The sequence below is a fragment of the Watersipora subatra genome, chromosome 1, assembly GCF_963576615.1.
Source record: "Watersipora subatra chromosome 1, tzWatSuba1.1, whole genome shotgun sequence".
Taxonomy (NCBI): domain Eukaryota; kingdom Metazoa; phylum Bryozoa; class Gymnolaemata; order Cheilostomatida; family Watersiporidae; genus Watersipora; species Watersipora subatra.
The window spans coordinates 1,132,891-1,160,423 of NC_088708.1; the positions used below are offsets into that span (position 1 = coordinate 1,132,891).

The 27,533-nt window shown below is 36.5% G+C and overlaps 2 protein-coding genes across 2 annotated transcripts; one reads left to right on the plus strand and one right to left on the minus strand.

The window, feature by feature from the left end:
* Window positions 1-291: 291 nt before the first annotated feature.
* On the minus strand, window positions 292-7,786 carry LOC137385745 (Golgi phosphoprotein 3 homolog sauron-like). The gene is made up of 3 exons (XM_068072286.1): window positions 7,502-7,786; window positions 6,265-6,511; window positions 292-1,342 (listed from the first exon to the last, which is right to left on the minus strand). The coding sequence occupies exons 1-3, from the start codon at window positions 7,709-7,711 to the stop codon at window positions 918-920; spliced, it is 882 nt and encodes a 293-aa protein (XP_067928387.1). The 5' UTR covers window positions 7,712-7,786; the 3' UTR covers window positions 292-917.
* A 206-nt stretch (window positions 7,787-7,992) lies between these two features.
* On the plus strand, window positions 7,993-20,471 carry LOC137385744 (elongator complex protein 5-like). The gene is made up of 3 exons (XM_068072285.1): window positions 7,993-8,118; window positions 18,393-19,164; window positions 19,722-20,471. The coding sequence occupies exons 2-3, from the start codon at window positions 18,404-18,406 to the stop codon at window positions 19,846-19,848; spliced, it is 888 nt and encodes a 295-aa protein (XP_067928386.1). The 5' UTR covers window positions 7,993-8,118; window positions 18,393-18,403; the 3' UTR covers window positions 19,849-20,471.
* The last annotated feature ends 7,062 nt before the right edge of the window (window positions 20,472-27,533 follow it).

A 27,533-nucleotide genomic window follows, 5' to 3' on the forward strand; every position in this document is an offset into this window, starting at 1 on the left:
CATCTGCCCACACCCAATTAACACACAAATATAGCATATGGGTAAATAAATATAAATTAGCATTTATTACAAATGAACAAGGATATTTGATATAGAAAGTTGACTCAAATTCAGTCAGATCTGATAATGCTGTCAACACTTAACACATGTATGTTCCGTACTGAACATAACGACCTGATATGCCGTCATACCGACCACCTAACAATAGTTGTCAGCGACAGAGCACGCTCCATAGTGCCACAGCGTGGTTGCGCACATCACTCCACTTTAAACAGGTTAGTATACGTCTCATACATTATACAGTTAATATTTTATTAGTAAATATCGTAACATAAAATCAGTTAAATAAATTGTAGAGGAGCGCACAAAGAAGATTAAAATGAAATGAGTCTCACACAGTAATTAATTTCATAATACCATGTTACACGGAGGATGACCTGGGCATTACACTTACAACACACTACTAGGATATACACGGGTTATATTATGAGAAAGGCACTCACCGCACTCAAAAGACCATTGAGCGCCATCACAACCAAGGCGCTGTAAGAATCATATTTGCAATGGCCGAATAGAATGAGAAGCCTTGATACTATGGTATGATCACAAACCAATTGAAAAATAAGCTATCAAGGAGAAAGCGCATAAAAGTATCCGAGGTTAAAAAGTTACGAAATTTAGAAATCTACAACCAGATTCTGATATAGCGCTGCGGTACTTGCTGCAACAGTACTAACAACAGTACTAACCTTGCGCACTACAGCGCACGAGTGAAATGGAATGGTACCAAGACGTGAGTCTATATATAACACCAAAGTAGGTCAAGGAAAGATCTTATGAGAAAGAAGACAACTCTCTTAACAGAAATTGGATAGACGAGTGAAATCTATCAGAGCTTGTGCAGCGGGTGACGCGCACTACTTAGTGAATGCAGCAAACACCGCCCACATCAATTCGTTGGTGCGTTCATTCATAGACTCCTGTTCTACATCCAAGTCAAGTAGATCTCGGGTACGCTTCATAGCCACTTCGTAATCCTCATCTGAAAGGGGAGAATAGGCATTCTCTAATACATCAGAGCTGTGTGACAGGACAAGGAGGGACAAGACTCTTTTATCCATTCGGTGGACATCGTTGACCCAGCGTGATAAGACTGCGTCCTGTACTCTCTTCACGAGTCTCTGTTTCATCGTGCTGTCTGTTAGCGGATGAACAGTCATATCAAATAATAGAAAATTCTGTTTCTCCGTAGTACATACGCCTTTCTCTACCAAGCTTTTAGCGAGCCTTTCTCGAACATTTTTCAGCTGGTACCCGAGCTTCATAGGATTCCAGGTCTCACCTATAATTGTAACAGAGGGACCATCATTCATAGTTTATGGCTGCAATTAATACCAGTGTCATGCAGTCGTCCTGCTTGAATAACTGCAATTAATTTCTCCCATGATAAGGGAAGGCCTAACTTGTTGCACAACTATGGAAGACAAGCTAAAAGTGGTAGACAAATCCCAATTGCTATTAACCACTTGCCATTACATATTTTGCACAAAATAAACTGCTTGCACTTTTAATGCATAGTTAGAAGTATGGAGAAGACAACAGCCACATATGTCACATAGCAAAGCAATGAAACACCAAAGCCCGACTGACTTGCCAGCCAATCAAACAAGGACAGCAATAATATAAACAGCTACGGTCCTCACCCAACCCATCTCATGACTTGCAATTGGAAACTCATCGAGGGAGCATGTATTGTAACCCACCATTGCTCATACCTTCACATTAAAATGTCTGTTAGCATAAATTTGGTTCGTGCTGAACGTTGTTCAAATGCAGTACTGATGGGAGGCGAATTTGAACATTGACATAATGGATGCCAGTCATACAAAACAAAGAAAAAATGTTTGACATGATTGACCCTTTTGGCTTTGCTTGATCAATGTAAACCTTGATGGGCCAGACGGCACTTCTATGGGCGCAGTTACATTGTATTTGATAAAATAAAACATTAAACATTCCGAACCAAACAGATTTATAAGCAGTAAACAATATTGAACACAATTCTTTTCCTACATTTCGTAATCTACCAGAACACAACAAACTACACAAATAACCTAAAGATAGTAAAAGAGTGTATCTGGCATATGGATATTCATGTAGATACTAAAAATATAGCTGAAAAAGTTCCCAAGTCTCAGACAGTCAGGTCCCAAACAATCGACGTTTATGCAACCAACCATTTATGCGATGTTAACTTCTGGTTTTGAAATAAATTAGACTAGCCTCAAGACAAGACTTAAACAGCATCCAGTCTGAACCAACTCGAAAGAATGCCACAGATCATAGATTTACATGCATTACATAAAGATATATAACTGTGCATAATTAATCAAGAAAACATTCTAAGCGTAAGAATTAAAAGTTCAGCTTCGAACTTCTTTTTTTAATGTATAATTTCTGGTATTAAAGTGCCAAGTTTTATAATAAAAATCAGCTCTTGTTTCTCTAGTTAGCGAGCGATAGGAAGACACGTTCCACATTTTTCACTAATCATAAAAAGGATATACAATTGTAGGAGGTGCAAACTTTAGTCATTTTGCAAAAATTGGAACCAAACGTAACTTAATTTTACTCCAGGTCAACTGGCCCAAGGAAACACTTTAGTTTTTTTTCAATGAGCAGTAGCTCAAGGCAAGGGTAATAAGAGTTACTATTATAATACAGACTATCAAATAGTTAGCCATAAACACCACGGTACGTTGTGACAAGCTACGTACATCATTAGTTATTATGTCTATTCTGATTGTAGTCCAACAGCAATGAATAGACTAAAATAAAGTATTAGAATAGATGTTACGACAAATGAAGAATTTGAACAATGCAGAAGATACAGGATTGAAACCGCTAGACCACTGCAGACGAGGGCTAAATTTGGAGCTTTTCCCTTGTTACAACCTTTTCGGGTGATGAGTAAAAACCATAGCACAAAGGGCACTTCTGTCTATAGCAGCCTGTATGCTTATTCGAGTAAAAACTAACACCCATGATCAGTGCCCAGTTAACCAGATTACACATGTAGAGAAAGTCAATGATAGAACGCCATGACAGGGACTACTCAGGGTCACAGAGATGTGAGCATCCTGTACTGAACCGCTCTAACCATCAACACAGGTCGCTAATTGTGTGAAATAAAAGTAGTAAGTGTCATTACTCTTTAGTTGTATTTCAGTTTCTCTTATTAATCCCAATCAAAGTATCACATTGTCAATAGTAGCAAAACCGATAATCACAACACTATATTTTTGAAAGAGAGCATAAACTGAGGTGTATCGACTCTCAATATCTAACCTTTATGAAAAGAATAACTCTATACTATCACTTGGCTGGTTCAAAATTCAATCATAAGCAGTGTCATGTAGAGTCTCTAAATTACTGACATGACCAGGGATCTGGTAGGTGAGGTAGCAGTGATAGATGCATACAGCGTGGCTAGAAATGCAAACTGGGTATATGGGCCTATCCTAAAAAGGTTTTGGTATCAGACAGCTGTGCGCCAGCTATCTGAATTGGATAGCCCACCAGTAGATTGCAAAGCGCAAAAGAAAATGGGAATCCTTACTCTTTATGCTATAAGGCAGTTTTGTTCATGCAGGCAAGCCACTTCTTATCCATAACCATGATAAAAAGCCACATCCAGTAGCTAGTAAACTAGCAAAGGTAGTTACGATGGATGCTATGTTACCATGGAAACTAACTACAGCATACTGAACAGCAACACCCTACAGTTCCAGTAAGGGAAACTTTATTTCACATGAGTTATTATTGTGAGTTATTCTCTCTTAAAACTTATAAACCATTAATATTTTGTAATTAGTGGCTTGAACAGAGTTCTGCAGCTATTAATAAATTTTTGCAGAAAACAGTTGCTAATAGCGATGACTGCTTTTGAATTGCAGCAATTTTGAGGTATTTTGAAAATGCTAAATTGAACAGTCGGTATATACTTGCATTTTATAAATAATAAACAAGAGAAGTTTTTATGCAAAATATGTGAAACAATGCGGTATTTATATTGCTCATTGTAAAAAACACAGACAAATCAAAGATCAAGGAGCGATGGTTTTCAACCGATAGTTCTGAAAATCACCAGTTTTTGCTATAACAATGTTACTACAACATCCTCTAGCTTCAGCTATATGCTGTGCCAGCGCCATCACATAACAATTTAGTGGTTTTTAACGAAATACTTCAGAATACTATCACCAACACAAAGCACACTTTACAAGTGTGACATATATTTTTAGAGTAAAGGTAAGTGTATTCGTCTGAAACATGCTTGTTTATAAAGAGTACACCATAGAGAATTGCACTATACTAGTAACATTATCAGTGTTGTAGTTATAAAACCATTCAACACGAAAGAAGGCGATGTATAAAAAGCTAACTTTTACTCCTACTAAATGTCTTTAAGGTCAAGTAGACGATACGAGAAGAAAACCTCTTAGGTAAGCTTGAGAGCTGCACTCAGTTAGTATTTTACAGTAACTTGGTAGACAGACATCAACCCGTCAATTAAGGCCTTTAACAGCAGACTTTTATGTTAGGCCACTCATTTTATATTTTTAGGTTCATGGATTATTTCAACACATTTTAGAGTATGTTGGTCGAAATAAAAATAAAAGTGTCAATGTCTGTTTTTTCTTTTTTTTAATGGCAAATTTTCAATGTCGAAATTGGAAAATAAAATAGACATACATACACACACATATATATATATATATATATATATACAAACAACTATACAAATAAATATTTCCATGCAAATATAGATAATAACATAGCTCACTAAACAAACAAATTATAGACATATACTACGTGACTAGAGCTTGTCAAGCAGATATTAAAAAAGAAACACAGAAAATTACAAAAAGTTTAAATCAGCTGTTACATGTATGCAGCCCCAGAAAATCCTGAGTTGATTTCCTTGTAATGAAGTAGATGTTTTCACGTAAAAATAGTGTGAAGAAATTAGCAAGCATACTCGATATATAAGCAATAAGAAGAAAGCTGCGAACAAATTTCTTTTTTTCTTGAAAGTTTCAAGATAGTTCTAAACACGGCTGCTTCGCGCAGCGTCGATATAACAATAATAGTAATGATAAAGAAAACATTTCAAATACAATTTGCAAATTGTAATCAGTCAAGTGACTATCGTCAGAATAATTTGTCAAACTGCAATAAGGCTAGTAAAGCCAACCAAGAATTATTCTACATTATTCCGTAATTGGCTTCCCATAACTATCAAAATATTCATCTTAAGTGGAAGTAAATGTTTTAAAAGTTCAGAATTTATGGCAGTCGTCAAAATCAAAACTCTTCGTCAGTTCAACAGCGTCTAGCACATTTCAACTTAATCGTTATCATTAAATATGTGAATCCAGAACAGACAAAACCAAAAAGTCCGTTTTCCATTCCTTTCTTAGCAGTAAAGTTGTGTCGAAATGGATTCGCTAGGTTTGCAACCACTAGTAATATTCTGAAAACGGGCTCTGCACGATACGTTCGCACCTTTCGTCTGAGCATTGTCGACACTAAACAAGGAGAAAATCACCGTTCGGCCGTTCTGGGTGCTGAAATTTTGCTGCCTCATAGAACGCACTCATAGAATTTTGCTGCCTCGGATTGTTCTATGAGGCAGCCAGAGGCTGCCTCATAACAATACGGCGCTGGTTACAGAACAATACGGCGCTGGTTACAAGAAAGCTAACGTTACGTTTTCAAATAAAAAACATTAATCAACAAATTGCAAGTTTCGGCGGTTCAAATAAAAATAGAAGTACACATAGACTTTTTATTTTTTCAGCGGTAGTTTTTATCTCGCGTCGGCGGATCCGTGAACCTAATAATCAAAAATGAGTGGCCTAACTAGCAAACCACAAAATAAATAACAGCTCACAGCTGTAGCGACAATCACCCAGCCGACCTCCGAGCATATCCCTACTATTAGTACCAAAGAAAATCTGTTTATATTGAAATAAAATACTGCACAAACGAGGCATAATTGGCTACTGCACCAACCAGGTTGTCAGTACAAGGTTTTAATCAGGTCTTTTAGTTCTTGCTGAATGAAGCAAAAGTTCAGTTTCAGGAATTATTTAAACTAGAATCACATACGATAAAACTACTCTTATGCATGGATTATGCCAATGTTACACTTTTTTACCTTATCTCTAAAAACCAAATAGGATCAAAAATTAGGCTTACCGCTGAGATATTCAATCCATGTCTGGACCCCTTCTCCTGGCTCTGTGGCCTTAATATGCTTCAAAGCTTCATCAAGCAAAACATCTCCAGTTAACGCACCCGATTTCAGTACAATTTTTCTATTGAGAAGGCTTCTTCTCCTCATACCAGTTTTCTCAAGTTCAATACGACCTCTTAGAGCAAGCTCTATCAAAATGCAGCCTCTCAATCCGGAAGAAATGCAATCATTCCAAAAAGAAGTGTAACCCTAAAAAAATACACATAAGCAATTTAACATAACTAAAATCTAAAATGAATCTGTCGATATGGCATCAATGCTCTATAAGCAAAAATCCCCTTTTTAAGATTTGACAGTTTCATATTTTTAATACTTATGTAAACTTATTTATCTCTTCATCCACCTGCTAAACTGCTGACTATAAAAGATGCAATGAAGTAAAAGAACCTGATTAGCTATCAGACTGATATAGTTGCCTTTGACTTGCTTTCAAAATTATTTATAGATTCCACACTTTGTTAACGCTTAATTCAGATGCTTATAATCTAAATTTGTCTAGGATTGAAAATCTTAATTTGTTATTCTTTTTGGGAATGTTGGTACTATAAGAGTATCTTTTTTTTACTTAAGCCAACTAGTTGTAGATCAATTCTTAATTGGACCAGACGATTGAAACCCTTGACAAAGAAAGGTCGCAAGAGCTATTTGCCTTTTAGTGCACTTTGACAGCCGGGCTGTTGAATACGAGCTCAACGAGGAACTGATAGAATAGCATTATCCGCGTATAAAATTTAAAAAGAAAGTTCTACTACTTCAAGATGGATTCATTTTACTTTATTACATCTTTAGCTTTTTGAGAAAGTCTGTTCCTGGAGTATTAGTTCAATCGCGAAACTTCGCGATTGTCTAACAACAAACATCTCTTATTATTCAGCTGACTTGAGACAAAAAGCAAAGGAACCAGCACTGAGCATTGTAAAACTAAAAACTTCATCTAATGCACGAAAACAATGTAAATAAAATAACTTTTTGGATGAAATTACAATATAAAAAGATTTAATGATATCAAAACTGCTCTCACAATAACGTACGTAGAATATGTCCAAAATTCTGATGCACAGAATTGAAAGATACAACTTGCACAGATACACTATTGATAGTATTTGCAAACCCAAAACAACAGCAGATCTACGTAAAAATATACATAAAACAGTTTCCTATGAATAAAAAAATATTTACCTCCCTATCTTTAAGTCCCAGTAATAGAACTTCTTCCATAAGCGTTAATTTCATTTCTTTAGATTCGTGATCATCTTTGTCCTCTTTTTTAAGGTCATCATCGTCTACATGATCCCAATCACCCCAATCGTTTTTTTCTTCTGAGCCTCCAGAAGCTTCTTCAGTCTTTCTGGGATTTCTACGTTTAGTCAACCCTTCAGATCTGTTCATCTTTGACTCCGCGAAGATACCAAGCTTTTCTGAATTTTGATTTACCAATCGCTCAAACGGATGTGTATTTGTCGCTCTTGCGTGTTGAAGGCAAAGCGCTTACCCATGACAGTACTCGAAGTTCTGAGAGCACCGTTCGCTATTGCACGAGACGTCACGAAACTTTCTCTGAATAGTGCCTAAATTTGCATAATGCATGTGCTTATTGAGCGTGATTGCGGTATGCTAGTCAGTTAACTTGCGATGATCGTGTAAAGCTATTCAAGCTTTTACTGGCTAATGTTGCCCAGAATAGCGACGATAACCTCTCTACGTTTTTCTTGAACTCTAGAGTATTGTAAAATGAATATACAAAAAGTGAAATGAAGAAAGGCTGTTGGCGTTTATAGACAAAATGGCTAGCTAAGGTCGTTCGAAATTTTGCATATATTGTTATGTGTGTTTTCTGAAGGCTCGTGTTATACACAATTATTCCGCATCCACACGTACAACCATGTTAAGTTTGATTACCATTGTATTTTATTTTTCACTATATTTAGTTTGTGCCCTTTATCATAGGTTGTGTGAACTAATTTGTTTAATACTGGCTCAGACACTTGTGTGAATGTGCTCAGCTATTAGCAGTAGCCTACCAATAAGAATTACCAGTAAATGTTACATTTTTATTTTTACAAGTCCAACATCTTAAATTACAAACTAGCAAACTTTTAAAGCAGTAATAATAGTGACAAAGATTAAAGATAGCTGATGAAAGTTCCATCCTTACATGATCAGTTGTCCATGCTCTTCCGTTCAGTCTCGTAGGCCTACTTTTACGAGTCTTGGCAGTCAAAAAAGAGCCATGACAGTCTAAAGAAAAAGAGTCTCAGCTGTCGAAGGTGCACAAAAGTAGAATGATTGGAGCTGCTCTTGGTTGTGATATGCTTTCTTGTTAAGGTTTAGTTTGGATGAAGATTAGATTGTTAGTTCAATAGTTGTTAGCATTTTAATGTTCTATTCTATCAAACGTCCACTCACAGGGAACTACAATAATAACCAAAAAGAAAGTATAACAAACAGAAAGTATACAACAGTGTTGACTAACGGAATGAGACTTAAGATGAACTAACGTGCATCTTATCAACAGTTCTCTTTGATGGATGTCTCTGTTAGCCATGAGAAGATGTTTAGGTGCTCAGATTCTGCTTTTTATGCTGTAAAAGGTCGGTGTTTAAGTGAGATTGTCATGAGTACGTCATAAAAGCGTACTGGTTGATATGATGACCAACTTCTATAATTTTGGCAAAGATATGTATGTGTCATCACCGCTGATTTCCTCTGGTGGCTTTCTGATGCACTGGTTGATGCGTCTTCTTTAATTGGTTTTTCTAAGGATCCTTTGATGTGCCAGGAATGAATTGCATATCTTTGTTGGGGCTCATGCTCTTCTCCTCTATGTTATCTGGTTTTGCTGATATCGCCATACAGCAATGCCAAATAATCATGCATGACTGTAGCGATATGTTCAGTAGACAGACTGAGCTGGCATGTTCAATACAGCTGAAAGCTTACCGTAACTCAGATATGACGTGAGAATTATTGGGACTTGAATGTTTCAAACAGCACTATACATTGATGTAAGTCAAAGAATTCGAGCGATGATATGGGTATAAGCCTAATCATAGCACAACTAAACAAACCAATGGCTTAGAAGCCTCTGTGCAATACCCTTAAAACAACTAACATGCATTTTTGGAACTTGAATTGTCATATAAAATGGTCATAAGTGAATTTTTGTTGTTAAAACTAGTTAGCAAATGCTCTAATACAGTAAAATAGCAGCACATGCACCCGCACCAATAAACATGCACCTGTACCAATAAACATGCACCCGGACCAATAAACATGCACCTGTACCAATAAACATGCACCTGTACCAATAAACATGCACCTGTACCAATAACCATGCACCAGTACCAATAAATATGCACCCGTACCAATAAACATGCACCAGTACCAATAAACATGCACCAGTACCAATAAACATGCACCAGTACTAATAAACATGCGTCAGTATCAATAAACATGCACTCATACCAATAATCATGCACCAGTACCAATAAGCATGCACCAGTACCAATAAGTATGTACCAGTATCAATAATTATGCACCCGGACCAATGAACATGCGCCAGTACCAATAAACATGCGCTAGTACCAATAAACATGCGCCAGTACCAATAAACATGTGTCAGTACCAATGAACATGCACCTGTACCAATAAACATGCACCAGTACCAATAAACATGCACCAGTACCAATAAACATGCACCAGTACCAATAAACATGCACCAGTACCAATAAACATGCACCATCACTGATAAACAGTGTTGGGAAAGAAAAGTTGTGACTTGGCATATTTGAAGTGAATTGAGTGTATTACGAGACAGATTTTTATCAAATAAAGGGCATTTTAAGGTGTATTATATTAACATACGTTTAATATATTCATCGTTACAAAAATATTGCTCCGCAGTCTACAATATTTATTAGAACTCTCCTTTCAGAGCTGTGTTTGAATTGGTGGTGATTCGAGTCAAGTTTGATTTGGACAAATGCGAAAGAGATTTGGGGTTCTATTTGAAAATAATAAAGTTATTTGGATTTAATTGAAAAACCAAATTACTAATGAAAGCTTTTCCAAGTAATCTTTATGAGGACCATTTATCGGTTATAAAATAGAAGTATGTTGTTACAAACAGCTTAGCCCTCAAGTAATTACTATAGAAAACAGTTAGGGTAATACGATGCTGGTATGAAAACACCCTGCCTAATTTTAGTTACTGTGCCCTGTCAATGATATTTTTAAGCTGTAGATGCGTTGTCTATCAAAATCGATCCCAAACTGACCGAAAGTAAAGGTATGAAAATTATATCTTTTAATTTATAACTGCTGGATGTCCTTAATGGTAGCTGTATTTTAAAATCTTGATTTCTCATCTTGACCTCCTTGAAATGCCAAAAAACGAAAGAAGGTAGAAGCGCGGATTTTAGCTCTCAGCTGTATCGAAAGAAACGAAGACCGGGATATTCATAAACTGGCTTGCCTGTGCACCCATGTAAACAAATTGAAGGGAGCAATATTTAACAGCTAGCAAATTATTAGCCACTGCAGAAACACCAGTTACATACAAGGATTGCAAACCAGAAAAGTTCTCAGGAACAGAAATTTTTGAAAATACAGATAACAATACAATGAGTTCATCTTTTTCTGACCTGGACTTCCAATGAGCATCAACCTTAGAATATGAAAGTATTCATCGCAAGAGAGCTAAGACCGCATTTATCTCACTTCAATACAGCAATCTGAAAAGATCGAACCATGGGAGATTTAATATAAAATCAATTAAAGACCATATTTAGCCTTCAAAATGTCGCCCAAAGTTTACAACCTGACTAAAATAATGACAAATAATTCAGCATTGGAATTCCAAGAACCCACAGCTGAAACGTCTAGCAGCACATACTCAAATAAAGTGAAACATCCTCCCAACACCCTATCACCTGGCCTTCAGATAAACCTAATCTGATAAACTGCTCAGCACCTTTCGATTGGTGTACTCAGAGCCTTATAAATAACAGACTTCGTGCTAGAAATGTTTCCTAGGTTCACACCTGAGATGTGTCTTGAATATCTTTACTCCATGTCTAGCAGAAAAGCTAGCAGCCTAGATGGCATGTCTGTAAGAGTGTTGCAAGCTACTTCACCTTACATTAGCCACATTATTACAGACATGTTCAACAGAATATTAATAGACGGAATATTTTCAGACTACTGAAAACTAGCAAGGGCTCTGCTTTTATTTCAATCAGAAAACTGAATATCCCAACAACTATCGTTCTATATCTATATTGCCGATATTATCAAAAATGTTTGAGATAGCATTTAAATATCCAGGATTATCTGCTGGACTCTAAGCAGATTCATCACCTACAATACGGTTTCAGATGCGGACACATGCAGTGATTTAGTCCAGTTAGTAATGTCTCATTACCTTAAATGCGAAATGAGATTATTCCTCTGCTTTGATATTTCTTGACTTCAAGAAAGCTTTCGATTGTGTCAACCATCAATATCCTAATGCTAAGGTTAAAGGCTATTGGAATCATGGGCTCTCCAGTCAAGCTCCTTGATTCTTTCCTATCTCACCGAAAACAATTTGCAAGTGCTAAGAACGTTCAATCCAGTAGTTTTTCAACCTCAGTTGGTGTGCCACAAGGATCCATTCCAGGTCCTACACTCTTTCTGATATACAGATATTCCTCGCTTACAATGCCCTTGTTGAGCACCAGGTATGCATGCTGAAACAAGAGCATGATTCTGACATCAAGAAAATCGTTCAGTCATGTACCACAAATCATATGAAGATCAAAATGCAAAGATCGCAGTTTTCTTGATTCGTCATTTCAATATGGATATTGTATCCTACTCCTACTATCTTTCGTTACATGTGGAGATAACACTCTGTCACAGAGGAGATTAACCGAAGCACTTGATTTTTTCTTAAATGATGATTTTGCATGATCTATACATATTGATCATGTTTGCAGCAAGCTTCATCAAACATGTTTCTTTGCAATGCAGATAATTCATAAACAGAAAGACTGCACAGTTGTTTTACTTTCAATTTATGCATTGTCATCTAATCAATGGCATTGATATGAATTTTACCCTTTTATCATACCGACAGCAGGGAAAAATATTGGGGGTCCCACCACACAAAGTTGTTGTCAGAATAGTCACTTTTAAAATCACTGTCGTCACTTTTAAAATCACTGTCGTCACTTTTAAAATCACTGTCACCTTTTTCAAGTTGGTAACCAAAACAACCTCTTTCTTCACATTCGTTATTTTAATACAAATATCCATTCTGGTGGCACTGGGTTGCGTTAAAAACCTGAAACTTCCTCAGTTTGAACTTTTGCTAACCAAAAGCATGGCTCAACCAGCGACCTCCACAAACTTATTAGTGATGTTTGGGAGTGTTGCTGATTACTCCGCGAAGAGTGACAGCCGTCTTAAGTTTTTAGGGCTACATTCCTTGTACTGAAAATAGACCGAGATTGTCTTTCATAATCACTGTCAGTCACAGACTTGGAAAAGGATTCGCCGTCAATGTCGTGGCATTTCATTGCTGTTCACTTTAATTATATGGCAGTCTATAAATGCTGGGCCAGATGCTTCAAACACAAACTAGTAAAGTTTCGGTTGAACGTGTTGATTTATGGACAAATAATAAGTTAGTAAAGGTACGGCTACACGTAACAAATTTTTCGTTGGTTCTAACCAAAGTCACGACATGATTGAAACACAGAATTATTCTGCGGTGCTATAATCGTGCTAGCGAGCATGATTCCAGCAGCTTTTGCAATCAGTATAGTCCAAGAGACGTATAATGACACAATAAAAGTATAAGTGCAATTCAACATAGGTAGTACACACGATGCAACTGCTTAGATTGCGTTATTCTATGTATTTATTGTTTGGACACTATAGCTACAAATTGTTTATTTCTTAATTATATTTCCTTTTTAGCAGCAAAAGTTTTGTAGTAGAAAATGTTGCCATCTTTAGCGCAATCAAGTCGGTTGCATCGTATTTACTATGGTGAATTTCCGTAATCTTTTTCTTGCGTGTCTCATTATGTTCTCGGACTACATATCTTAAAATTTGCTAGAGTCGTGCTCGCTAACCAACAATAGCGCAACTTAAACATTTACATCGTGTGTTCTATGTTGAATTGCTTTTGTAGTTTTATTGTGTGTCGCGATGCATGTCTTGGACTATACTAATTGCTAAAGCTGCTAGAATCGTGCTCGCTAATAATTTCTGCGTATAATAATTCTGTGCTTTTCGTGATTTCGGCCTGAACTCAGAACCAACGAAAAATTCGTTACGTCTAGCCGTACCTTTAGTAACCCTACTTACACAATCATCGTCACCTACATTGATAAACGGTTGTCTCGTCTGTCACTTTTTAAATATTCCTGTTGTCGGGTCGTCAGAATCGTCACAAAACATGGGAGGACCCCCAATATTCGTCTTACAGAAATCTATACTAAGACTTGCGCAATATCGATCACCTATTCTAGCTAACCACAGTTCCATCAATCACATCACAAAATCTTTGAACATATCGTCTCATCCCAAATTATCATTTCTGCATTTGTATTACAGGTTTCAAAATGGTTTGTTAACTATGTCTAAAATATTTGTATTTATCCTTCTGCACATATAACAAACATCATTTTCTATTCCGTGACGCCAGCATACTACATCAACCATCATGTGTTTTAGTTTATGAACTTTCTATTAGTTTGACCTACTATTCACTATCCCGACCCCTACGCAATACTATTAGATTACCAATTTTTGAAACACTTTTGTTGAAGTCACTCAATAATTTCTGATTTCTATCTTCTCATTTTTGTTTCGGCATGTAACAAAAACCATTATTTTTTTGATGATTACTAATTCCAATAAAAGATTTTATGGTTGGTTTATAGCTAGAACAGTACAATCACATCTATGATACAATTATTCACGCTAACAATATTAAATAGAACAGATGCTAGCTAAGCTTGCTCCCAGAGTATTGTTTATTTCTGCAATGTCTGCTCCAATATAAAAGGTTTATAGTCAAAGCAGATTCATAATGCGTCTTATGGTGAAGTTCTCTACCTGGATCAACTTTTCAAAGTTGTTTAAAAAATGTAATGACAGCAAAATAAGGATAAAATGAGAGATTGAAATATTTTCTCAATAGCAATAATTTTGTTTATTTTTAATATTTTATTTACAGCCTACTGTTGTTCAAAATACGTAAAATATACACAACCCATCCAATAACAAACAAATACTTCATTGGTCATCCATTTATTACTATTAGTTGCATGCAGTACAATATATATCTTTGTTCAATCAAATGACAAAAGATTAAACTAATGGTACCCTGTACCAATTCAGCTCTTACAAAGTTCAAAAATGAAATTGCCAAAGTTAATGGACTGCTAGGTCACATGAAACTAGAACAATTTAGAAACCAAAAACAAATTAAAAAATCCTTTTGAAACTATACCTTACATGTTCATAAACGCTCTGGACTATAGCCAACTACAGTTCTTCTAACATATATCTCCTATAAAATGTCCTAAAATGCCAAATCAGGCGAGTTATCTAATTTAATTTTACTGTCAAGTTATCTCGCCGCACTTGTGAAAAAAAACGACGTGCGTATAGTATTATATCTACTATATATATCCTGTACAACTTCCATGAAATTCTAGTTTGTCATGATAGATCATCAGATGTGTTGACAGAACAGAGAATAGGAACCTGCACAATTGTTCATAAATACTTAAAGGTTGACTTGCAACAAAATTCACATTACTGTTATTTGATATGAAAAGATTCACCATGCCTTACTCTGTTGTGTTGTAGATGCAAAATATGTGGAAAGGTGATTACAAGCTCTTAAAAGCTCAAAAACGAACAGAAAATCGCGGCCACACGAGACCGCCGTAGTTTGGATTCCCTTTCCAAAACGGCTCAAATGTGATGTAGTTGTGAGAGATGGTTTCTGTTTACACTTTCCTACAACCCTATTCGTCGAAATATTTTCACAAATATACCTCACGCATTCAATAAAACTATGTCCATTGTTCTTACGCGTCTGTTTTATCGTCATCGTAATGCTGTCACTTTTAGCAGTGATATCTTATAACTTACCGTAAAAATTCGTTTAATTTTTTAGCCTTTGCTTGAATGAGTACATATCATTGTCTGATAATCATGACGAGCCTGTTGGTCACTTGTGATAATCGAAAAGTGCTGCAGAAATTATTTGCGAAGTATTGGGTCACATGATCAGATTACGACTTGCCGATTAGACCAAGCCGAAAAACAACTAAAGTAGCGAGCATCTATATTTGATACGGGGTCTTCGGTAACACCCGAAGTGTTTGTCATAAACTAGTGCTACGATAAGTTTTATATCGAGCTTTTTATTGGCCTTTCAATTCACGTGAGAACATATGTGACAAGACGACAACCAAATTTCGTGGTTACGTCAGAGAAATAAATAGATTCCAATCTACAGCGGCTTTTCGTTTTTTCAGCTTTTAATAGCTTGCTTGTAATCACTTTTCCACACATTTGGCACCTACAACACAACAGAGTAAGACATTGTGAATCTTTTGATACTAAATAACTGTAGTGTGAATTTTGTTGCAAGTCAACCTTTAAAGGCGATCGATTGGTACAGGTGTTACAGCGTCAGTCCACCAATCTGAATGTTACGAGTTAGAGTATTGTCGAAAGTTCTCTTATATCCTAACCTTGACCCCTGGGTACAGATAGACGCCGAACAGGTAGTACCGTTTTTATAGTAAAAATATTTTGTTGTTCTACTTCATTGTGAACGTATAAAGTATTTGTTATTAATTTTGTGTTGCTTTTCATTTGCTAACCTAAAGTAAAAGCAAAAAGGAATAACGAAACTATGAAAGCAATCAAAAAGCACTTTTACCTTAGATGAACTTAGACAAAATTTCAATAGATTTTATCACAAGGTATCGATATTTTATATCGTTTGCCTATTAATATCATTTTTTTATTACTGCTACCTCAATTTAAAAATGAACTTAAATAAAATTTTTTATAGATTCTGTCAGAAAGTATTAGTATTTTCTATTATTTGCGATTGTTTTTTATGTTTGAGGTGATCTGACTGCCAGGATGTTTCAAGATTAAAATCAACAAAACTCAATCGTGGTTAAAAAGTTCAGACAAAAACTACGTTTGAAATGACGTCACTAGTTGCTATCGTTTTTATAGCTGATATCCGCTATTGTGGTCACATTGCAGCGCTACGCACCTGTATTGTGGTCACATTGCAGCGCTACGCATCTGTATTGTGGTCACATTGCATCGCTACGCATCTATTGTGGTCACATTGCGCACTACGCACCTGTTCAGTCAGTTTTTTTACAACTACAGATATCATACTCGCACTTTCACTTGATCTGAGCATTTTAACCACAATCAAGTTTTGTCGATCTTATTCTATAAACTTCCTGGCAGTCAGATCACCTCAAACATAAAAAACAATCGCTAAGGATGAAAAATATCGATATTTTTTGATAAAATCTACAAAACTCTTGTGCAAGTTCATCTTTAATGAATTAAGGAGTAATTATGTAACTCAGTGAAGGTCAGTGTCAGGTCAGGCTTTCTGGAAAGACTTAAAAGGTCACAAGCTAAACAGAAAAGACAAACAATGGATAGAAAGTGAAGTACAGAATTGGACTCATAAATAAACCTAACAAACTTGCAAACATCGTTCCAAAAATGGTGTGATCAAATCAAGCTTTACACATATAAAGTGAATTAAAAACTCACAGGACAGAATAGAGTGTAGAGTCTACCCCTCAAAGTGATACCAAATAACATTACAGTTATTTGGTATCAAAAGATTCACCGTGTCTTTCTCTGCCGTGTTGTAGCTGCAAAATATGTGGAAATGTGATTACAAGCTCGTGAAAGCTAAAAAGCGAACAGTTAATCGCAGCCATCACAAAAACGCCGTGTGTTGGAATCCCTTGATTTCGACGACGCACTCAACTCGATGTGGTTAATGTTTTTACACGTGATGTTATCACGTGAAATGAAAGACTAATAAAAGGCTCAATATAAAATGTTTCGTAGCACTAGTTTATGACAAACACTTCGGGTTTTACCGAAAAGCCCTTATCAAATATAGATGCTTGCTACTTTACAGTTTCGTTTCAGTTTTGTCTAATCATCTAGTCGTAATCTGATCATATGACCCATACTTCCTGCCAAATAGTGCGAACAATTTTTGCAGCATTTTTCGGCTATCACAGGTGACCAACAGGCTCCACATGCTCATCAGAGGATCATATGCACTCCTTCAAGCGAAGGTTAAAAAATTAAATGAATGTTTACGGTAGGTTTTGAGATATCAGTGCTCAAAGTGACATCACTACAATGATGATGAAATAGACGCGTAGGGACAATAGACATGGTTTTATTGAATGCGTGAAGTATATTTGTGAACATATTTCGACGAATGAGGTTGCATGAAAATGTAAACAGAAGCCATCATGTTCAACTAAGTCCCATTTGAACCGGTTTAAAAAGGGATTCCAACCTACGGCGTTTTCGTGATGGCTGCGATTAACTGTTCGTTTTTGAGCTTTTAACAGCTTGTAATCACATTTTCACATATTTGGCACCTACAACACAGCAGAGTAAGACTTGGTGAATCTTTTGATACCAAATAACTGTAATGTGAACTGTGTTGCTAAATTTTAATAAGTACAATACGTATATAAAATTTTGATGTTCTTCACCAAGGGGTTTTTGCATTGGATAGTTACTATAGGTTTCAATACGACATTTTTGCATTGCGATGCCAACATCGTAACGAATTAATGTCGTATGACAAAGATGTAACGTATAGCAATAGATATTGGGTTAATAATTTATTGCTAAACTCCAGATATTCTAAACTTCCAACTTCGCTAACGCAGAGAATTTGATTTGATTCTTTCGAGATATCCAGACTACGCTATAACTAAGTTTCACTCTCAATTGTTATTATGCAAATTTATTGTTTTAGATATCTATAGGATGCTTCACAGCCTGATAACTGAGCTCTCCTTTGAATTCTCCATACTTATAGAAGATTCAATAGAAAGGTCTGGATCATGTTTGATTAACTCGATCATCAGCAATACTTCGAACAAGAATGTTTTATTAGTTGACATGGAACCGCACTCTTTCTCTTCATATCCTAATACAGTGCAGATATCAATCCTGCATTTCTTTGGTCAGTATGATTCATTGCTCGAAAAAATCCTGAAAATGGCATCAGGTTCAGAGACTCTAGTTGTATTCCCATCACTATCTCTGTTTCTCATGAATTATGGCGTGTCAAAGTTTGGACAGCTGCTGCGCTGTTTGAAAGATAACAAGGACATCTCTTCTGTAGCCGCTGTAATACACACTGATGTCTTTTCATCAAGTGACACTCTGCCTTTAACCGAGTATATGTTCAATACGATTGTAAAAGTCTCCGCCATAGATGTAGCTGAACTTTCTACAGCATATTATGGCCATGCTGAGTGTGTCCGTTGTCAAGCCAGTGGTAAAACGGACAGTTCTGAGGAATACTTCACATTAGCTAATGATTTAACCATCGACCTAGTTCATGCCTCATCTTCAGCTGCTATTAAGGCACTGGCAATTGATGAAACCAAAGTAGACATTACTGCAGATCTCACATTTAAGCTATCACTCAATGAACAGGAGCGAGAGGCCAGGAGCAAGTTACAGCTTCCCTATCTTAAGCGAGATGATGAAAAAGTTGAGATGCTTTCTAAAGCAAACAAGTGGGTGCATCTTTTATATTTTCACACATCTTTGTCACACATTGCGTTCATGATAATAACGCAGTAATGTATTTTATTACTACAAAAAACTTACGTTCTTTAAGCAAAATTATACAGTTTTAAAAAAGTTAATTACAATAAAAACTAATTAGAGTTTACTTGAAATAATTAAAACGTTTGAATAATTTATGGTAACAGTTTACGTGCCGTAATATTTTCTGCAGCCTCATTTTGAAATAGATCGAACAAGGACATAGCTAACAGACGCTGGGTGTGTTCAGGTTTATTCCAACCAACCATCATAGACTATAGAAAAGCACCGTTCTATAAATAAAACTGGCAAGCTCTCGTGAAATGTCAAGCTTTATAATCCAGGTATATAGATTCAGTGTTTAGAGCATCCCATTTGGGAGTTTATGCACTCATGATACTGGCATTTGTGATTTGCTGCCATATTTACTGTGCAGCAGTTGATGAGAACTCTGAAAATGAAGCAGACATTTAAATGTAATAGCTGTAGAGTGACACTTCATTTCACACTTTTATACCTGTTTTAGCTCTGGAGCACCTCGTTTAAAGATTGGCTCATCTACATCAGCTGTTGGGGAAGGGAAAATATATTATCAATATGATGATGCTGATGATTTTGATGAAGAAGATCCAGATGATGATTTAGATATTTGACCTAGTGGACGCGCTACTTATCACAATGTCACCCTTCACATATGATCGTGACTGCAACGCTCTCCACCCTTCTTATATGATCGTGACTGCAACGCTCTCCACCCTTCTCATATGATCGTGACTGCAACGCTCTCCACCCTTCTCATATGATCGTGACTGCAACGCTCTCCACCCTTTTCATGTTTGTAACTGCAATGTTCTACATCCCTCTCATGTTTATAAATGCAGCTCTACAACCCTCTCATATCTGTAAATGCAATGTTCTACATCCCTCTCATATCTGTAACTGCATTGTTCTACACACCCCTCATATGTTCGTAACTGCATTGTTCTACACCTCTCTTATATTTGTAAATGCAATGTTCTACACACCTCTCGTGTTTGTGACTGCAATGCTCTACATCCCTCGCCTATGAGAATGAGTAATAATCCGTGCCGTCGTCAGGATTGTTATCTACTGTTAATCAATTATTTTTGTTACGTTGAGATCAGCATACCGAAAAGGCTTATATATATTTTTTTTTTCATTTGGAGCAGTATTTTTGTGAATGGAATTGCATTCATATACACCCTTGCCATGTGCATGATGATGATTGCAGCAATACACAGTATTTGTCATTCTCTGTGTTGTTTAGCATGTTATTTACACAACCATAAAAAAACACCAGCCATCTTGTGAAGTGTGGGCGTGGTAGAGTACACGATATCATTTGTCATCGCAGGGAGTGCTCTGTAATATTGCTGTTTAGTCAATGTTTCAGAGTTGCCTTTTCATGTTTTGATGCACATGGGCAAAAAATAGGTGAGGATAGTATAATTCATGTACATCAAAGGCCCAAGCAAATAATGGTTATGCCTATTTAAATTTCCTTCATTCTCATCAGGTTGTTGTATACACAGAAACCGCTAGATAAAACAAACGTCCAACAAAAATATAAGTGGGTCTCTGTTGGCAGACATGTAATCATAATTGCTGCATATTGTGTTGCACACATTGGAGTTGCATCTCCTAATATGATATTATTATCGATTCAGGTGCTTGCCATTATTTTGGCGGTATCTATATATGTACATTAAATTTCAGTGTTTGTCTGTTGGTCATTAGTCTGTAGGTCTATTGTGCATCCAATTATAGCGGTAGTTTTAGGAGTGAAAAAGGCGCTTTGCATGGGTTTTGAACTCAAAACCTCCAGGTCTGCAGACAGGATGCTAAACCACTAGTCAATGTGGCTACAATGCTATACAGTGGAATAATTGTGCGCAATATTGTTATTACACTTGCCAATCTCTAATGGAGATTAGTTAAAATACGCTTCAGCTAACCTGCTTAAAGATCATGATTGCGTGAGAGATCATAACACAATCTTTTTTTTAGCGCGGGCTTAAGTTATAATAACAGTTCTTATTATAGTAAATATTTAGACTAGCTCAAGTTACTCAAATTCATTGGGTAAGGAAATTTTGTTAATTAAAGATGCATTTTCAATGCAAAAACTTTTTTATTACTCTTGTAAGGCAGGGCTTTCATCTTGTAAGGAATAAATTTCCCTGTAGCAACACTCAGTACATTTCTATTAATTTCGCCATGCATAGGCTCTCACTATCAAATATTTCATAATCAAAACATTACGCTGATGTGTGGTCACCAAAAGAGAACCATCACTGCAAGTTTGTATGACTTTTTAATGTTGCTTTAGCATCACTCTGAAAACATACTACTGTTCCACTAATAATGCTGCCAATTTTTTGTGAAAATTAGGCAAGCGGTGCTAAGTTCACATTAGTCGCCATTCATGTCGGCTTGGTTAAAACATTTCGTAGTCCGCATAACTTTTTAAGCATGAATGGCACGCTATGTTCATAGCCTGATTAACTTTGGTCACCTTGAATCACTAAAAAAAGCAGTTTATTCTCTCAAAAATGCTACTGCAGCAGACGTTTTAACACCTATTTCACATTGGTTTGTGTGTACATAAGATTCAAATATTTTACAAAACCACATATGTTAGCTTACATCCTACAGATTACGAGTAGACGACGATCAGAGTGTCTTAAACTTGATAGGAAGCCGCTTTGCTGCTTTTTAAACTTATGTACAATACATGTGTTCAGGACTTGTTTTCAAAAGCCGTTTTCAGCGCTACGGCATGCAAATATGTTTTCATGAATAAGCCCGAGCACTCATCAAATGTGAAGCAAAATCATTTAGAGTGGGATGGAAACAACTTTCACTTTTGGCATATCTGGAATACGGTTTTTAGATTGGCTCACTAGTGCTCTGCCGAGCAACAAACTGAGCGCGCTCAACCTAACGCTTCCTATAGGACGACTTGTTGAACCTGAGAGGAAGAGCTGAAACCAACAGAGTGTGATCAACCCGATTCTTCCTACAATACATCCTGCTGCACCCAACAGGAGGCAGCTGAAACCAACTCAATTGTGCTCTGCTGAAACTAAGAGAGTGTGCGTAACCTAATGTTTCCTACAATACAACTTGCTGTACCAACAAGAAGGGGCTGAAACCAACTCGCTTGCACTCTGCTAAAACCAACAGAGTGCGCTGAACCCCACGCTTCCTACAAACAATTTGCTGTACCTAACAGGAGGCAGCTGAAACCAACTCACTCGTGCTCTGGTAAAACCGACAAAGTGTGCTGAATCCAACGCTTTCTACAATACAACCTGCTCGACCCAACTAAAATCTTTGTAAGAACAATAACACTCTAGTTCTAACCATTGCAAAGTTCTCTGAGCTTGCGGTCAGTTATTTAACTGATGATCATAAAGTGATAACATCTCTCCAATGAATAAACAACTTTATTCAAGTAATATATGCTTATATCCATAAGCATATATTAACGCCTCTTCCAGTTATAATAATGCTGCAGACTAGCTTAGATTAGATAATGGAGGTAAATTTATCTTCAACTTCCTATACATATATTCTAAGCTAACCGTAATAATTTTAGTACTCATGAATACATCTACTAATAAGTAAAATTATAACTTTTTGCTACCACGAATCATCGTTGCATAACTTTTTCATCGTTTCACAACTTTTTATCATTTCATTTAGCTATAGCATTTTCTTTGGCATTTTTAGCTAATAAATGAGATTTATGATTAGAATTTATGTTCAGTGTGTAATAAGTGAGGAAAATCAATTGATCAATGCGCATCTTCAACTCTCAGAAACAGAGCTTCGAATTGTTGGCTTGGCGTATTTATGCTTTTGTTAAAAATTTATTCGTTTTGAAAATTACACTCGCAATCTATCCAACTCTCAAATTGAAAGCTTTCAGTAGATACGCATTAGAACGACATATATATATATGAATGACATTTATTACATTTGTTTTAATGTTGCAAGATGTTTATGTTTACAGGTTCACTAGCGGAGCAGTCGTGTCGGTCTGGAAACTGCCCTAAATGGGAAAGAGAGATACGAATTTGTGCTGCACAAACCATAATATGTTTTGTTTGAGTTTGCTGCAGTAGATTAATTTGTCCTATTATATGAACTGAAACTATGTGAATGGCCACGACTTAGATAGATGTTTTTAATAAAAACTTTGTGCTGCGATAAAAAATTTTTGGCTTTGGCTTGTAAAAATTATATCATAAAATAATATTGTTGAAGACAATGCAAAACACGATTTGAAGAACATATTGAATACATCATAGCCCTTTTATCATCTGTGTTAAAATCTTCTCTGATAGATGGATTTGTGAAGTATAATCAGAGCTGTATTGAAAGGCAAAGCTGTATTTTGAATAGCTCGAGTCAACTCCAACGGACCAAATATTAAGTTCAAAAGATTTTATGCTCCATCCTACTAAGTGAAACCAGGTGAGTCTACAAACCGCCAACCAGGTGCAAGAATGGTTTTACTAATGCTTCACCAGAATCGGTACGTTAATTGATTTCAACGAACTTGATGTTGTTTTGCGTTCACCATTTCGGTCGACTGATAAAACCATTTGTTTTGTACTTGAATTAACTAATCGAATGGACCAGTAAAATTTTCTACAAATTAATACTAATAATGACTAGATAACATAGACTATACATGACTTTTTGGGATGCAGTTGGTTTCACCATATATTTGAACATATTATTTCCAAAGATGGCGGTGTGCCTATTTTATTTAGTAGCTAGTTTCCGGTGTGCGTGTAGCAACTGAGAACTTAGCTGATACAAAGGCCATGATGAAATAAGCTAACTCGACAACCTAATTACCGCAGACCGATAAAATTGGTAGTCAGTACTCAAATATTTACACAGCATTTAGAGGAAGTTAATATGCAAGTTTTCAATTTCCCTTATTTGAGGCGTTTGAAATATTCATAATAATGTATCTGTAGTTGGATTTAAAATTTTATTTTAGCCAACATGAGCAAATACTAAATAAAATATATGCCAATAGAGCCGCATAGGACTAGACTTTTACCGCATCAGCCGATGTGAATACGAGAGATAGAGATAGGTTGTATCATGCGTTACATCATTTTGGGCAAGTTTTTTTGGCCTGAGCGTTTTCACCGCGATCAATTTTTTTCAATTTTAATCTTCAAATATCTTGACGATGAGATCGCCTAACATAACAAACAACATATCAACAGATAGACAAAAAAGACACTTACTTTTAAAATCAACCCAAATTTGACGCAACCACATCTTTAAGGCTAGAAATGGAAATATGTGGATTGTCAATAGTTAGAACATTACCAGCTATACTGTTTTCGAATTGATTGTTAAAAGTGTTACACATGAAGGGTATATTTACCACTAGCGCTCTTAGAGAGTCTAGTAGTCACCGATATGGTGATGATAAGTGTGTTAAGTGCAGGTGTGGTAGAATTTATAATAATTTATAGTAGCTTCACGAATATACAAGTGAGTACTTATTTTAATACATGACGGAGCTCTAATTTTGTGTGTGACCATGATTGAAAGAGTGCGGGTACTGGTGGTGAGGTAACTTTAACGATTGACTACCTTTTATTGGGTGTAAAGGTGAGGTGACTTGAGGTGTAGGTGAAGTGTTGGGGAGGTGAGTTGTCGAAGTTGTAAAATGTCGGAGAGATACGGGGGAGTCATTCAAATTTGTTTTTCATGAAGCGGTAGGAGAGGGTGAGAATTAAGTGTAAAAGAAATGTAGAGTGAACTGTGTTAGTGGTGTAGAATAGATTGTGTTGTAATGTAATGGAGTTTGGTAATCTGAATCTGATGTTCAGTGAGAACGGTGATGGTTTGTGGGAGAGATTTGTAAAGGAGATGAATTTGTGTATCGAGAGTGCAGTACAGAGGAGTGGTTATGAAGGTGAAAGCAGTAATAAACAAGAAAAAGGAATTCAGCTGAGTTGAATTGTCATGCTCTATGACTAGAGTAGGTGTAGTGCGTGTTTTGGTTGTCCCTCAAAAGCGACAAAATAATCAATTCACCCTCGAACTAAGAACCTTAGTGGCGATGCAGTTCTTCAGGGAGACTAAAATATGAGAAAATCTTACTATGCTTCAGCAATAATGGGTGTAGTTGCATCAGACAAGGGCGAAGCATCCTCCAAATGAATAAAACGGTCAGTAAGAATCAACACCCATTGGTTTCCTTTCCAGATCTTTAGCAGCAGTACTACCAGATCAATAGCAACCTTTTGCCATAGACGATCGGCCCGGAGTGACCCGCTCTTGAGGATGGACGAAGACTTCCCAACTTGGCTAGTTGACAAACTTAAACGACAACTTCTTTTTCTCATTAATCATTAAGAATGCAAGTGTTTCTATACTCTCACTAAGGGTATTAGCATTCATTGGATACATAAGCGAATCATCTGCTTTTGTCTGTACGACACCATGGCACTAATCAGAGTGAATATCATAGCAATCAACAGAAGCGCTCAATAACTGCTCAGCAATGACTATTGTCACAACTGAGGCACCATCAGTATCTTTATTTAACAGCTCTCTGTGAATTTTTGGTAAGCTGGGGTCACCACCAGTACAATTCTCTCAGTTACATTGAGAAGAATTTTGACAAGGACTACGAGACAAACCATCATCAGCATTATTATGGTTTCCACCAAGCCTGTGCTCTATAAACAATTAAACACACTCAAAACCTTTAACCACCTAACTACTTGTTGCGGAAGGAGTTATCTTCCGACACAGCTAGGTAAAATACGCATGCATTTGTTGTCAAATTTTCGACTTATACGCCGGAATTTACGGTAGTTAGATATCTCTAGATAACAACAGAGTACCAGTATTAGTTAGGCTTAAACAAAAAAGTAATTCATTAAACAATAAGTGAAAGCTCAGGATTTAATAAACTTCATTCCTCTAAAGCCCCATATTGGCCACCAATAACATGGAATCTGTTTAACTTTTGCAATTCTCAACACAATCATGTTGATTCTAAACCAAAACAATGTGTTATTGCCTAGTGAGTGACAAGGTTTCTTGCAGTAGTCCTGTTATTTTGATATTTGATGTTGTAGGTCTCAACACCGAAAAGTTTACAAAATACATTGGTAAATTTTACTGATAGAAAAAATGGCGCACAAATCAACAAAAATCACAATGCCTTCAAGTAATAGTTCAAGCTAGCAGCAATAAGCATACATATATATTATATATACGTCGGCATTCGTCTGAGTTTCGGTAGTAAGAGAGAGATGATGGGCTCTTAATTGCACAAAAGCGTATACAAAATCCTAGCGCGAAATATAACTCAAACCCGCGACAATTGCGTATTGTAACTTCATAACACAGTTTAAGAAGATTATAAAATGGACTCGCCACCGAGTAGTTTTACTACATTACTTACGGATCGGATCGTCAGACTGCAAATTTCGAATCCTTCACAGGCGTTTAATATAGACTGTAGGCAAACTACGGAGAAAGCCAACATAATCGCGTGATATACCTAGTCGCAAGACGTGAGGAAGGAACTGCGCGCTTCATAGGCAGCAGCCGAGAATCGGATTGCTATGTTTGAAATTTTAATAATAGTACATTTTTTGCCTCCATATTGCCTAAAATGAGCAATCGTATAAAAATTAAAAAAATATATTTGCACATTGTCAGTATTTTCAAAACTTATTATCTATATTGGTTGAAAAACGTAATTTTTATAGGCACTTGTTTGCGTTCTATCAATGATATACAGCCCCCATACAGCCCCCCAGTGGGGGCTGTATATCATTGGTTCTATACTTGTTGTGTTCCTCTTTTATTATACAGTTATCCGTAGCAGGGCTTAAAATTTAACATTAGCTAAGAGGTTATTAGTTTGCTTGATATTGTGATGGAAACGTATGTTGCCATCTCCCTTTCTGTATATCATTTGGAGTTGTATTCTCTTTTTCATTTATATAACCACGCCCCTAAAGAGGGCTGGCCTTTGCTACCTTATTTACATATTCAGCTGTATTTAAGGCAGAGCCTCGGCTCATTTACGTTGTTCAATACATGCCTTGCATTTGAACCCACACTCTTCTGTTACTTTGCGCAATAACAGAACCACACTGAGCACTTACTTTACTCCAAGACTCAGTCTATGGACTGTACTTTGGGAGTAAAGCCACAGAAACACTGTCGACCCCGTCGACCTCAGGTCGACCTTGTCGAACCAGTATAGTACCACTCAGGGAGCAATTCCTGTTGTAAGGTGGTTGATGTGGAC

What these genes read in the sequence shown, in the direction of transcription:
- LOC137385745 (XM_068072286.1), bottom strand. Translation starts at nt 7,711, where the DNA reads ATGAACAGATCTGAAGGGTTGACTAAACGTAGAAATCCCAGAAAGACT. An exon ending in TGGGACTTAAAGATAGGGAG is followed by an intron (nt 6,512 to 7,501) that starts GTAAATATTTTT and finishes GTATTTTTTTAG; the next exon opens with GGTTACACTTCTTTTTGGAA. An exon ending in ATGGATTGAATATCTCAGCG is followed by an intron (nt 1,343 to 6,264) that starts GTAAGCCTAATT and finishes TTACAATTATAG; the next exon opens with GTGAGACCTGGAATCCTATG.
- LOC137385744 (XM_068072285.1), top strand. Translation starts at nt 18,404, where the DNA reads ATGCTTCACAGCCTGATAACTGAGCTCTCCTTTGAATTCTCCATACTT. An exon ending in ATGCTTTCTAAAGCAAACAA is followed by an intron (nt 19,165 to 19,721) that starts GTGGGTGCATCT and finishes TACCTGTTTTAG; the next exon opens with CTCTGGAGCACCTCGTTTAA.